This window comes from Pungitius pungitius, chromosome 14 (assembly GCF_949316345.1).
Source record: "Pungitius pungitius chromosome 14, fPunPun2.1, whole genome shotgun sequence".
NCBI lineage: Eukaryota > Metazoa > Chordata > Actinopteri > Perciformes > Gasterosteidae > Pungitius > Pungitius pungitius.
Genome location: NC_084913.1, coordinates 17,466,672 through 17,480,663, shown reverse-complemented (window position 1 = coordinate 17,480,663; position 13,992 = coordinate 17,466,672). Strand labels below are relative to the sequence as shown.

The 13,992-nt window shown below is 45.3% G+C and overlaps 2 protein-coding genes across 2 annotated transcripts in view; one reads left to right on the top strand and one right to left on the bottom strand.

Annotated features, from left to right (window-relative positions):
• Positions 1–18: 18 nt before the first annotated feature.
• On the top strand, positions 19–4,598 carry commd8 (COMM domain containing 8). Its single transcript, XM_037485812.2, has 5 exons — positions 19–109; positions 1,353–1,508; positions 2,068–2,220; positions 3,260–3,415; positions 4,441–4,598. Exons 1-5 carry the CDS (start codon positions 65–67, stop codon positions 4,459–4,461), a joined length of 531 nt encoding a protein of 176 aa, XP_037341709.2. The 5' UTR covers positions 19–64; the 3' UTR covers positions 4,462–4,598.
• A 2,022-nt stretch (positions 4,599–6,620) lies between these two features.
• Positions 6,621–13,992, bottom strand: part of gabrb1 (gamma-aminobutyric acid type A receptor subunit beta1) — a 44,008-nt gene continuing 36,636 nt past the window's right edge. The window contains exons 8-9 of the mRNA XM_037485811.2: positions 13,686–13,939; positions 6,621–8,814 (exon numbers count right to left, since the gene is read on the bottom strand). Coding sequence (XP_037341708.1) covers positions 8,473–8,814; positions 13,686–13,939 — 596 coding nt within the window. The 3' untranslated portion in view covers positions 6,621–8,472. The remainder of the gene's footprint in view (positions 8,815–13,685; positions 13,940–13,992) is intronic.

Sequence of the window (13,992 nt, the reverse complement as noted above, 5' to 3'; positions counted from 1 at the left end):
GAAGGCAACTCATTTTAACACGTGACCGCCGTCAGCTGATCAGGTGGCGGAACCAAACGGAAAGATGGTGTCACTACTGAGCGGGCTGCCCGTCTCGGAAGGTCTCACCGTGAGTACTGGTACCAGAGACACTGGCTCTGTGTTGTACAGCTCGTTGGTCCGTCCGTGTAGATTTTTTTACCGTTTGTTTTACCGTTTAAACGAGAAACCGGAGATACTAAGGTTCTTCGGAAATGAATGGGCGGCCAAAACAAGAAAACAATAGAGCTTCATCCTTTGACCTCTTCGGTTTAACCATTCAATTCAAGGGTTACAAATGCGGATGTACCGTTATGTTAATTCGTCTTAATGTCTTTTTAATTGTCATTACGTATGCTTTGTTTAGTTTTTAAAAGAAATAAATAGACCAAGATGTTTACATCTGTCGTTGCAGACGAACGCTGAACATGGAATAAACAGCATTAAATATATTTCCACTTTAGATGAATGAACTTTTCTTCTAATGTGGTATACTTTCTATTGCGTTGACTTTTACTATGAAAATTTGTACTTCTGAAAAACCCCGTTTGCTCTAACAAAGACTACTTGACGCATTGCTGAGTGGTTCTGGTTGGTACCGTCCAACTGTGACGGGTCAATAGCTGGGCTTTATTACCGATACTTCCATGTATTTGAATGACTGATTGCAATGAACTCATCCATCTTCAAAGGCAATTGCACACTCCCTTCATTGTAATCAGTCAATATAAGAGTAAATATTGCATCCAACCACATCACCAAGACTGCCTCCACGGCCCAACCCGGTTCCTCAGGTCCGCCGATGCTAACACATCATTCAAACAAGCTCCCTGTCAAAGCTAAACACTACATGACTCATTCTCCGGTTTTCTCCAGTTCGATTTTTTATTCTTGAGTGTTTCTGTCTATTTCTCTTATCTGTACGTTTCCTTTAGTTAAATTACATTCTTTGGGTACCGAGAAAAGCATATTATTATTATTTATTCATTATATTACATTATTCGTTTTGTTTTCAAATCACTACATCATTCAAATATTGAATCAAACTTTTCCTACTAAGTATTTCAACTCACACTTGCATTGTAGTGTTTTCTAAAGGCGTGGCAGCGGTCCAACCCTTCTGAGGCTACACACAAACATGCACAAGCTATTCTTTCACAAACTAGTGCAGTGTGTGAATATCGATGAGTAAGTGTCCCATTTAGTTCCACGTCATAGCTAAAGCCTTGAAGCCCCACATGGGGGCCGATGAGGGAGCCTACTTCATAGCTCACGGCCAATCAGAAATAGTGATGGAGACCCGCCTCTGAGCCGCTGTGTTGTCTGCCGTGCAGCTGTGTCACAGGGTGGTGGACGGGCTGTGTGGGCGCCAGGCGCCTCAACGGGGCCATTACAGCGCGTCCTGGAGCTCGGAGGAGTGGCTGGAGCTGCTCCGCTTCCTCACAGCTCTCTTCTGCCGCGCAGTGGGGACCAACAGCTCCGATGAAGAGGTGAGACACGCTGGCTTCAAGTTGCCATTGGAATGCGTTATGGGAGGTTATTCGCCACATTTGTTTCAATATTATTGAATGTAGTTAACTGCAGATGTAAATCTGTTCATAGCTGTGTGAACGCGCAGTTAAAGGATGTGTGATGGCTATAATGGTGAAACATCAGAGCTGGCAGGCTCTTACGTTTGACAACAAACACCACAAATTGTAGAAAATTGTTATACTTAATGCTGAGTGTCCAATGTTGTTCAATGATGGTTTAAGCTACCACCACAGCTTCTGTTATCCAAATGATGATAACCATAATAATGAAGCTAATTAGTGTTTTACGTTGTGCATACAAAGAACAAAAGATAGCATAAAATACACAAACATTTCAGGAATATATCCGAATGAGGTGTGTAAACTCAAGTAGCCTACAGATCGGATAGAACGGGATGAAACTTCCTGTTTATTCTTTGAAGGCAGCTCAAAGCTGTGTGACTCATCCAGGCGCTTCATATCCAAGGAGCCTACTGCCCTGTAGCAGTGGCTGATGTTCTCTGCTGGTTGTGGACAGGTGCTGGCGGGGCTGGTGGATGCAGGCAGCAGCCACGCGGAGTCTGTGCGGACTGTGCTGACAGCGAGACGGCAGGAGATCCGGGACGCCTTGCTGGACAGAAGCAACTCCATCTCATCTGCTGCTCTGCAGGACTTTGACTGGCAACTTAAGGTGACTTAATGCTCCACTCGTGTGTTTCAAATCTAAGTTCCACAGTTCGGTCGGTTTTCAAGTCCGTGACAATAAGTGAAAGCATCTGTAAAAGCTGAGCTCGTGGCCTTCAGAGTGAAACACAACCAACACCATTTTGCACACATAAGCACGTTGTCTGGGTTAAAGGAGACATATTCTTCTCATTTTAAGCCTAAAACTCTTCAGGGTTTCCACCTTAACCCATTCACATGCTTTGATGTTTATAAAGCTTTTCATTCTTCTCGTAGTATGTGTGTTATCCCACTTTTGCTCTCCCAAACATCTTTCTTTGTACATGTTCATATCGGAGAAGTCCTGATAAGGTCAGTTTTGGGGTCAGTGATAAGGTCAGTTTTGGGGTTATATTATAATTTATTATAATCAGTTGACATAAGCATGCAGAATTAATGTAAAGATTTGGAAGGTTTGGACAATGTTTTGTGCAGTAGTTTGATATATTACAGCGAGTCATGTAAAATGGACGTTCAATGCCACTACGACTATTGTGTAACCTTTAATCACAAGGTCTCCAGTTTGTATTGAACACATTCAAGTTGATCTAAACGGTTTTCTACGAGGAGTTTGTTTAAGTACAGCACCTGGAAGTAGTAGTAGTCTTCTAATAAATTTTAGAAGAACAATAGGTCGATGCTCGGGCCCTAAGAAGAAAATAGGTTTATACTCTATATGCAGATCAATAAGGAACATTTGAATCAAGAAAGTTATCTTTTCTACATGCCTGCTCAAAGGCTGTGTAAGGACTGAAGATGGCAATCGATGTAACATCAGTGGGTCACAAGAGCTTTAAATTATTAATAATCAATTAACAGTCAATTTATTCTTTAACAGTTTGACACACTGAACTTTTCTAAAAGTGCCTAAGTTAGGTAGTCCATTTAAAATAATCCATTAAACAATGAGTGCAGTCATTGGGTGGAGTGAGTGGTTGAATCCTCGGTGTGGGAGACAAGTGGCAGCTGGTCCTCTGTATTAATGTCCCATCTCCTGTGTCCTCCAGCTAGCTGTGTCCAGTGATAAGAGCTCGTCGCTCCACACTCCTCTGCTCAGCCTCAGTCTGGATGTGAGAGACAACACAGCCCTCCAGTCTGTCACCATGGAGATGAACAGAGAGGAGTTAAACACACTCATCAGTTCACTTGAGGCTGCTAATAAGGTACCGGATGTGGTGGAAAGGATAGAAGCTTTGTGAGAAATCAAAAGTATCTTGAACTCTCTTCATGATTAAGTATTTATTACTAACTAGAATATAGAAAAATGATAAAGAATACAGAAATCATCAACACAAGCCGTAAGTACAGACAGAAGTCAGATGACTACAAATCAGCTGAAAGGGGAAAGATTGTTCCTTCTCCCTCAGAGGAGCAGGAAGATCTGACCAAGAGGAAAGGGGAGAGGCAGAGTTTTATACCCTTCGAAGAGGGACCTGTGTTGTTTCAGCACCAACCCCCAGGACAGTAAGGAAAAAACCCAGATGTCGTAAAGCGACGCCCTGACCCTCCCTTAATGACGCCCAATCAATCACTATTTGAGAGATTGATAACGGAACAGGATACGGATCAGTCAGGGCACCTTAGTTAAAGGTCCTGGATATGAAATGAAGAGCATTGCTGTTGATATTATCACATTATGGTGTATCGGCTGAGAACTATTATTAGACTTCGCATAGCTCGCTTCCATGTGCACTGCTCTATTTTCCTGCCTTAGACTTATTGTGTGTCAACACTTACACCACAGTATACGGGTACCTTTACCAGCGTTATTGCTACAAGCTAACAAAAGCAGTTCAGGAAACCACTATTTCACATAAAAGTATGTTCTGTGTTTATAGAAAGTCTTCAGTAGGACCATTTGGCTTTGAGCTGAGAGGAAGTCAGAACGTATTGAGAAATCCTTTTGGGTTTTATAGAAGAAGGCATTATGTCGTCACTTCTTTTTTTGGTCACTTGGGGGCAGAAATGAAGCAGCCCAAAGTCCCCCCTTCTATCGTAGCCTGTTTAGAGGTGCTCTGTGTGTTCCAGCAGACACAGAGCCAGGCTCCTCTTCACCCTAAAGGTTTACCAGTCAGTCAGCACTACAGCACTGGGGCTAAAGAGGCTTTGATATCCACTTTGTCATCTAGTGAATATCTCCATCAGCCAACTGCAATGCTAATAGTTGATTTGTATCTGTGTCTTACAGGTGGTGATGCAGTTGAAATGATGAAAAGACTCAATCCCATTCAAACGCATTACAGGAAGTTAATGGATGTCTTCAGAAAGTGTAACATGAATCCACTGCCATGATGTTGTGTTGGAGACACAATGTTTTTCAGAGCAAATAAAGAAGTCTGCATGTTGTACTTGAGTCGCGTATATGAGCACACAAACATTCAGTTCAGTAGTTTGACAGCTCTGTCTTTATTAAAACAACTATGCTTCCTTTGATAGTTTTCACACTTCCTTTAAATTCAAGGAACCAGCATTTTCCCTGGAAAATGTCAGTATTCCAGCCACTAACCCAAACATGATATACTACTGGCAGAAGGTGAGAAAGCGTCTTTTGTTTCTACACTTGTAAACAGCTTGTAAAGCGAAATGATTCCAATCGGTCTCTACTTACACCAAGTGGTGTGCAGCTTTCTCTGCATGCGTTCTCGTGTTCTCGTGGACTCGTGAAGTGTCATCAGTTTCAGCCCGATGAGTACGGTTCCTCAGGAGAACAGACTCACGGGGACGAGAACACGGTTATTCCCACAATCTGAACAGCAGCTGACTTGAGGACGTCACCACGGTAAGTGCAAAAACAAAAGGCATCAAGGAAATGAGGCCCCTGCTACATTTTTCCATAGTAAGCAACAAATAGAAAATATCAGTTTTAAAAAAAAAGTTCAATCATCAAGCTCATAAATATGGCCTCATTGGCAGAACGGTTTGGATGCTTCCATATTGCTGGGCAGGGGTAATGGACTAATGTGTCACTCATTCAACACAAATTACAAGCCAAAATCTGGAGGAAAAACATGGGGAAAGACAAACTTCAATTGATATGCAGTTGATGTCAGCAGTTTTATTTAAATTCTGTGAAATATCTGCAAGTTTACATGCATAGTTTCTATTTGTTTTCTCCCACTCATCCCTATGCTTCCACATACACGCACCCTCCCTGTAGACTCTCCTGTTTGCCTGTCAACAAGCCGAAAGACACCTCTTCTTCCAGCTGTGAGCACATAGATGTGTACAGTAATATTACACACTAACCTGCACAGCCTGTGGGCAAACCGGTTCTTCACGTCTTCCATTAGCTCGTCTAAGGAAACGTGTCCATCTGCTCCGATTCCTCCGTTGTAAAAGAAAGCCAGGGTTTCTTTCTCTTCTTCTCTTCTGTGCGTCCACTCTGCTCGGTCTAAAAACAGCATCGCTGGCAGCGTGGTGACCAGCCTTGAAGCAGATCATCTTTCAGCGATGAATTCAAAAGATTGTTAGCGTAGTGCTGGAATGTCTCACTCCTCCTTTTTGTTGTCTTTCTTCTTAAGGGAAACAAGTAAAAGATGATTTGTTTTGAATTGTACTCACTAGATATAATATAATATATTAAGATTCTTGGTAGAGACACAATGTTTGACCACCAGAAAAGTGCACACCGTAGAATTTCTCTTTTGTTTGTTTATAGCTTGTATAGTTAATAGTTTTTCTGAACTATCAAGTTGAGGTTCCACCTCCAACAGTTTGTCCTTAACTGGGGAATATTTGAGGAAGACAAAAACATTCAACGTCGTTCCCTTAATTCTTCTTTTCTTTTGATATTTTACATCTGTAAAACTCGGCCTGAGCCCAAAAAGTGAAGCCTCCATTACCACATCCTATAAAGCATGTCTCTATAAAGCAACTAAGTCGAATTCCCCGTTTGATTGTCGACTACATGTAACGTTATAAGGACCGTTTAGTTTACAGTTTACAAGTGTCTGTGTGTGTGTGTGTGTAACAATGTGATGGCAGGTAATTAGTTGGTTAATTGTGGCACTTCTGTTAGAAAGTAATCACAAATCATGGCCTTCCCAGTCACACAACCTCAAACCAAGTTAACACCTGGTGACAGAGGAATGCTGTTTGTCCAACTGACCATCTAACAAACCCTTAGAATGTGCAATATGACAATAGGAGCCCAAGCTGCTGCGGGGAATCCTGGAGAAAGACCACACTCCTGTACACAGAGTGTCGTTCTTTCTTTTCATTGGGTACGCATCAGTAGATGTCGGTTCCTTAGATCAAAGCAATATCTCTATTATGTAACATTGGACATGACCCTTGGACTTCCACAAATGAAGGATAAAACCTTCTGTCTGGCATGGGAATATGTTTCTGTAAAGAATGCTTGCACCATTGTGAAGTCAACAACCATCATATAACCTTTATTTAAGCAGGTAATCTCATTATCTCTGTTGCAAGAGATACCTGAGTACAGTAGAGAAAAAGAAAGGACCACAACTCCTTTCTGTTCTTTTACAGTTTTCAGCACATATGATCTGCCTCAGCCTGGGACAGCAGAGAGTTTTCCTTCACTTTGGTTTCCTGTGATTGTAAAGCTGGATCCTATCTTTCAATTGACACAATAATGGACATGTAAAACAATTCTGCAAAACTTTTGCTTACGTCCATTGATAATGTATTTTCTGTGACTGATTAACCATGTAACAGTTAGGGAGAGATATTGGTTATGACAAATCAAACAAAGGTGTGGTTGCCAACACTCACATGCTGATGTCTGGCCTCTAGGGTTACTATTTCAAAGCAAAAGGAAGATGTTTAGTGTCCCCGGCTACATGCCCATCTATGTACCTGACCTATCTGCATGATGAGGTGAGAAATAATCTATAACCTTATCTATGCATTTCTAAACTTGTAATTACACATACTAAACCTACTACAGTGCGATGCTAATTGGTCACACCTACTCTGGCTGTCCTCGCAACTAGCTTGCCTTGAAAAAAGTGTTTGACCCTGACAGTAGGACTGGTGCAAACTCCAACTTGTGTCTCCAACTTGTCCTGACCATACTATCCTTGATAATGACATAAGAGGTAATCCGCTGAAAAATAAGTTACTTTGACCTCTTACTTGCCGTTTAATTATTTAACAGATTGAGGTGGATTAACCTCTATGCAATTAAAACAATTATGTACAGTACAATTTGAGGTTTTGGAAAATAATGTTCTGTAATGCCAGGTATTTCAAAACCAGCAGCGAGTTTTATCAGGGCTTGAATTTTTTAACATGATTTTAAGCGCATGGCGACATCATTGCTTCTTCTTAACCTGATTTACTTGAAAGAAAATTACATTGTACATGCCCCTAGACGGTGTGAGAATATAGTAGGTACAAATATGACAACTCTTTTTGAGAAATCAGTGGAGTTTGAATTAACATCTGTCTGATACTTACCTTAAATGCAATAATTGTTAAAAACATACAATATAATTACTATAATACAATACTGAGCAAGAGTGGCTCAGCACAGCCATGTAATTTTTTTTTTTTTAAAGAAACAAAAATACTTCTCAGAAAAACCATATAATTCATGGAAAGCAATCTGACATGTTTGTTAGCGCAAGCTGTATGTTTGGATTTCAACACAATGAGACATATCCAATTCTTTAAAAATGACCTCAGTAAGAACACCGGGTTCAAACAAAATAGGACTATTTCATTGCAATGTAATTGAATAAAGTCCCATCGGTCAAAGAAATCATGTAGAAACAGTTAATACTACTTGTTTTGCTCCGGTTTTCCTATTTTCTTTTCTTTTATACCTAAGCAAATACAAAGTTGTGTTCCATTCACATGCAAAAAGTGATACAACAGAAGGTAAGAAAAAGAGATAGAGCAGATTGAAAGATCATTGCCCGTAATCTTGGACTCACCAAAGTCTTTTCGATATGTGTGACCTTAGAAATGCTAACTTTACAGTCTTAAATTCAAATATTCTTATCTATCTATTTCATATAGATGAGTACAGGAAAAGTGATAGGATTTTTAATAAATTATAACTCTGTTTTATATATATGTATATGTTCATTTGTATTTACATTGTAAAGACATCCAGTACTACTCATTCCAAAACAGGATTTATACAAATGGACTGAGTACTCCTTAATTTTCTTTGCTGTACAAGATCTAGGTAGCTTTTCTATCAAATCTTTAGCAGTAGCGCTGCCACAGGGTCACTTCTGCAAACCTATTGGACATAGTAAAGCCAGTAGACCAGGTTGAAGAAGGTGAATGCAATTGGGAAGATAACACGAGACCACTTGTCTATGGCGTTGACATCGGTGAGGTCGGGAATCTTGACTTTGAGCTGTGAGGCCCTCCTCCGCAAGCGACCCTTCTTGTTGCCCACTGGCCGGTCAATGGGTGGTCGACCATACAGGTCTCGACTGGTCATGGGCTTGCGATACTGTATGCTGGCACTGTCATAAGAGAACATGGTAGCCCGAGGGTCGTTGAGAACTCCCATCATCTCTGCTCCACTCATCTCGCTGGTAAGGTTGGTCAGGAGGATGTTCCCATGAGCATCGACCTGAGGAAAGAGGTTATCAGATTTCATAATATGGATTTTGTAACCAAAAAAACCCAATACAAAGTCAATTACTGTTTTATGTCAAGGTACGGATATTGAGGCTTTTATTTGTAAATGATGGGATCAGGTGATGGAGATAGGATATTAGCAGACAGAATGTTTGTCCTTCCAAAGAAGAAGTTATTCATTGATAGGGCTCATCACCAGCATTACAGTAGGAATCACTGCCATTGTGTTTTTATTTTGAAATTATCGGGTTGGGTGGGGGACAGACAGAGAGGGAGCAGCGAGGGGGAGAGAATTTCTATTTTCTTAAAAAATACACATGGTGACTTTTTGGTCCAATCAAAACACTGACTGACTCTGTGACGACATGGTCCCTCTCCAGCCAATCAGCACATGGATCCTCTGCAGCACCAACGCACAACAACGCTGCCAATGAACTGGTAGTTTGTCCACACCCTCCCTCCTCCCCTTGAGCCGTACTCCACTCAGTTGATCTTTCTCGGTCTGCAGACCTCTTGCTGAGTGTAGCTTCCACTACCTTGTTTACTCTCAACCTTCTGATTTGTGCGCCAGAACTTCTCAATATCGGGTGAAGTAGCCCTCCAGCTGTACCCACTTCATATTTTTTGTGAGTTTCACCACCCCCCCCCTCCTTCAACTGGTGGTGGCTGTCCCACCAGTAGAGATGCTGTCAGCAGGGTCCCATTCCGCAGAGGACTCAGTCTCTGCTGCTTCCCCCTCCCTCTGTACCCCGACCCCTTCTTGGCCTGAGAGCCCTGTCGGCTGCTCTCTGTCTTCCTTTTCAGGCGGGGGACCTTAAAGACCTCTTCTCCCTCCATGTCCAAATCGCTGTCTGTAGACACCATTCCTTCAAATTACGTCTCTGAATTCTTCCTCTTGCCCCCCTTCACCACCCTGTCCCACTAGCTGGACTCAACCGTCCTTTCTTCCACACCATTGACCAAACTGCTGGACTCCAACCGCCTTCTCATTAACTACGTCACTCGCCTGCCCCACCTGCTGGGCCTCACCATCCCCTCATTCACTCCGTCACTTGCATTGTGCTCAGTAGAGGGCTTCTCTGGACATGCTCAGATATCCTTCCCTACCACACCTAAAACATCTGGTATTATCAGAGGTAACAAACACCACATAATCGAACCTGTCTTCTCTTTGTCTGAACACGAGATTGAGATCCTACTTCCTATTATTCAGGATTATGGACACCAACCTTTTTTGCGCCACGGACCGGTTTAATGTCAGACAATATTTTCTTGCATAGACATGACCGAAAAAAAAACGTGACCGAGACAAGCGTCAAGAGTGAGTCATAGACGTTTGTGACAGAGAGAATCTGGTCATTTTTATTCTTTCTCTGCAGCCCGGTACCAAATGACCCACCGACCGGTACCGGTCTGCATCCCGGGGGTTGGGGACTGCTGAGCGTTCTCTTGTGAACACCACGTGTCTCAGGACAAGAAATTTGCAGCTCGAGGACAGTTTTATAATGTGAAAAACACTTTCCATGCCTGGACAGATCCCTGGTCAGCATCTTTTTTCCGGGGAGGGGGGGCATTAGACGCCGTGACTTAGGTTGCAGGTGTGGCAAGATGCAGGACTGGCACAAGCGTCTTGTTCACCAAAATCCCATTATCCGCCACCATGTGGCTTTATCTGCGTGATATAAACCTCAACACCGCGTTGTTCATGTCATGTTCATGGCGTGTCTCCTCGTCAATCGGGTTAGGTGGCGCAATGGTGGCATTTAGCACGCTGACCAGCTCGAGCTGAGCGGCTGCAAAACACACACTACAGGAGCACTAAACACCAAAACAAGTCCATACAAACACCTTTACACTCATAAACCACAACGTTCTATATTCTCCACATCCAACAGTGGATAAATCTACACCTAAAAATGCTTTATCGCTCTCACGCGCAACACTCCTTCACTCAGAGAGAGAGAGAGAGAGAGAGAGAGAGAGAGAGAGAGAGGGCGAGAGGGACACACCAAGAAAGAGGGAGAGAAAGAGACAAATCGAGAAGGTTCATGAGAGAATAAGAACTGGAGGGAGAGGGACAGAGCGAAACATGGACAGAGTTCCCTCTCAGGGAACTCGAGCAGCGTAAAGACGCTGTGGGAACGCCCCTGCCTGACCGTGTCATGAAGCACGTGTGAAATCTAACCAATGGCGAGCTGGTACGTCATAGGCGGGGACGCCGGACCAGGGCGCTATAAAGGGACCCGAAGGGCAGGACCATTCATCTCTGTGCCTTCATCTAGTGCGGAAGTTTTTCCCCGGCCGCCGTTAAGCTCGCATCACCTGGCGCAGCAGGAGAGCGTCGCGCTGCGTGCACCCCCTCGTCGAGGCTGGGCCGTAGCGCGACGCGCTCAGACGGGGCCCTCTTGCGGCCGGACTGGTCTGAGGACGGCCGCCGCGAAGAAGGCTTCGTCCAGCAGGCGAGTATCCCCACCGGACGGGCTAGGGTGTCACCGCATTTTTCAGTGCTCCCTTCTCCACATCCGTCTCCCGCTCGAGTAGTTTCGATCCTCTCTGCAGTCAAGCAGGACAAGCTAGGCCAGCCACTCACTGTGAAACAGTTTTAGAGTCTCCTGGCAGCAGCATCCTACGTGATCCTTTGCGGCCTGTTGCACTTGAGACCGTTGCAGTGGTGGCTCAGGGCCAAGGGGTTCTCCCCGAGGGGAAACCAGCGCCGTCTGATCAAGGTCATTCGGCGTTGCCTGCGGGCTCTGGCCATATGGGGGGCAGACACCCTGTCGAGTCAGGGGCCGAGGCCCGGGGACTGGACTCCACCCCGAGGTGGTGGAGCTCCTGTGGAAAGGCGGTCTTACCGAGGTAGACCTGTTTGCCTTCAGAGAGACCACTCACTGTCCTCTGTGTTTCTCCCTCACGCATCCTGCCCCGGGGCAGATGCGTGAGATGCCCTGCGTGAGATGCAGGGCAGGTGCAGGCATGGCCGAGGTCATGTCTGTACACCTTTTCCCCGGTTGCTCTGCTCCCGGGGGATTCTGGTGAAGGTCCGTCAGGACGGTGGCCTACTGCTTGTAGCTGCTCTGGCCGGCCCTAGATGGTTCACGGACCTTTTGTCGCTCCTCGCAGGCCCTCTGTTGGAGACCCCCATCGGGGTGGTCCTGCTGTCTCAGGCGTCGGGGTCCATTGTTTACCCTCGCCTCGAGAGATGGAAACCGTCGGCGTGGCCCTCGAGGGGACCCGCCTCCTAGGAGCCGGTCTCTCGACCGAAGTCGTGGAGACCATCCGCCACTCCAGAGCCCCCGCCACGAGGAAGGCGTACGCCGGTAGATGGAAGCTGCTTTGCCACCTGGTGTGGGCAACGACAGCTGGACCCAGTTAACTGCCCAGTCGGTTCAGTACTGGAGTTCCTGCAGGAGCGTTTTGCCACAGGTTTATTCCCGTCCACCATCAAAGTATATGTGACGGCCCTGTCGGCAGCCCATGCCCCACTAGACGGGCGTTCTCTGGGGAGACACCCGCTGGCATCCCGCTTCCTTCGTGGCACTCTGAGTCCCGTGGGACTTGGCCATCGTACTACAGGGTCTCTCCGGTGCTCCCTTCGAGCCCATGGAGGAGGTTGCAGTGAAGTATGTGGCTCTTAAGACTCAACTCAAGAGAGTTGGAGACATGCAAGCCCTCTCGGTGGCCCCATCGTGCTTGGAATTTGCACCTACGGAGAAGGCGTTCTTCTTCCTTCACCCCAGCTACACTCCTAAGGTCCCGTCCGCTAGGGTCGGGCCTATTGTGCTGCAGGCTTTCTGTCCTCCCCCGTTCCTGAGAAGAAAAGCGTCGCACTAGGTGAAGCTTAAACTCCTCTGCCCATTCAGAGCCCTAGACCTGTACGTCCGCAGGACCTCCCTGTGCCAAAACACTGGCGGCCCGGTAATTAAGCTGAGGATGAGCAAGTGGGTGGTTGAGGCCATCACACTTGCTTATAAATCGGCCCGGCCAGCCCACACTATGGCTGTCCGGGCCCATTCTACTAGGGGTATGGCGGCTTCTAAAGCCCTGTTGTCGGGAAGAGTATCGCTACACGACATTTGCATGGCGGCAGGCCGGTCCTCTCCCCACACGTTCGTGAGGTTTTACCACCTTGGCCTTAACGCTACACCTGGAGCACAGGTGCTCGTCTGAGTGTGCGTTTTTAAAACTTCACACCACGGTCACTTGCTCATATGGTGAGTGGGTATAGGGTTCCCACAGCGTCTTTACGCAGCTCAAGTTCGTATGTAACCTTCGTTCCCTGAACGGAACGAGACACTGCGTAAACGTTCTGCCATACTCCCGGCCCGCCTGTGGCACTCGATTCGGTCTTTCAGAGATGAATGGTCCTGCCCTTCGAGTCCCTTTATAGCGCCCTGGTCCGGCGTCCCCGCCTATGACAAGGTGGCTTATTTGATGAAAAATGTACTTTCTTGTTACTTGTTCTTCTGAGTTTGTATCTCTATGTGGAAATGCACTTATTGTACATTGCTTTGGATAAAAGCGTCAGCTAAATGACATGTAATGTAACATGTAATGACGTGGTATTAGCTAATTAGTGGAGTCTGACACATGACATAGCTATTTAGTCAACTTAGACCTGGACCTTGCAAACCCTTCTCTTGTTCCTCCCCCACCCTTCACTGCCAAATTGTATTAGACTGAATCAATTTTTTTACTTAGAGTAGAGCTGCTGGTGTTTTACATTGCGTTTTACGTTTTACTTTGGAGAATCTTTCCTGTCCTGGAAACACATTACGGTAAATTGTTGCTAGGCCTGGTAATAATTGGCTTGGATTATCCGGCCTCTATGACGTTGTTAACAAAAGAGTTCAGCCCCTTTCCCACCTGCACTTTGTTGCTCTCCAGTCTATTCTTATTCTCGTTGTTGGACTTGGCAGCCTTTTCTGCCACCTTCTTCTGCAGATGAGGACCTCGACCGAAGAATATGTAGTTGACAAAAGCATACTCCAGCAAAGCCAGAAAGACAAATACAAAACATCCCATGAGGAAAATGTCAATAGCCTTGACGTAGGGGATCTTGGGAAGAGTTTCCCTAAGGTGGGTATTGATGGTGGTCATCGTCAGCACCGTGGTTATACCTGCAGACAAGCAGAGGGAGTGGACAGTTAGAAGAAGGTCTTTCAGCAAGGCT

What these genes read in the sequence shown, in the direction of transcription:
- commd8 (XM_037485812.2), top strand. Translation starts at nt 65, where the DNA reads ATGGTGTCACTACTGAGCGGGCTGCCCGTCTCGGAAGGTCTCACC. An exon ending in CCGTCTCGGAAGGTCTCACC is followed by an intron (nt 110 to 1,352) that starts GTGAGTACTGGT and finishes TCTGCCGTGCAG; the next exon opens with CTGTGTCACAGGGTGGTGGA. An exon ending in CACTTGAGGCTGCTAATAAG is followed by an intron (nt 3,416 to 4,440) that starts GTACCGGATGTG and finishes TGTGTCTTACAG; the next exon opens with GTGGTGATGCAGTTGAAATG.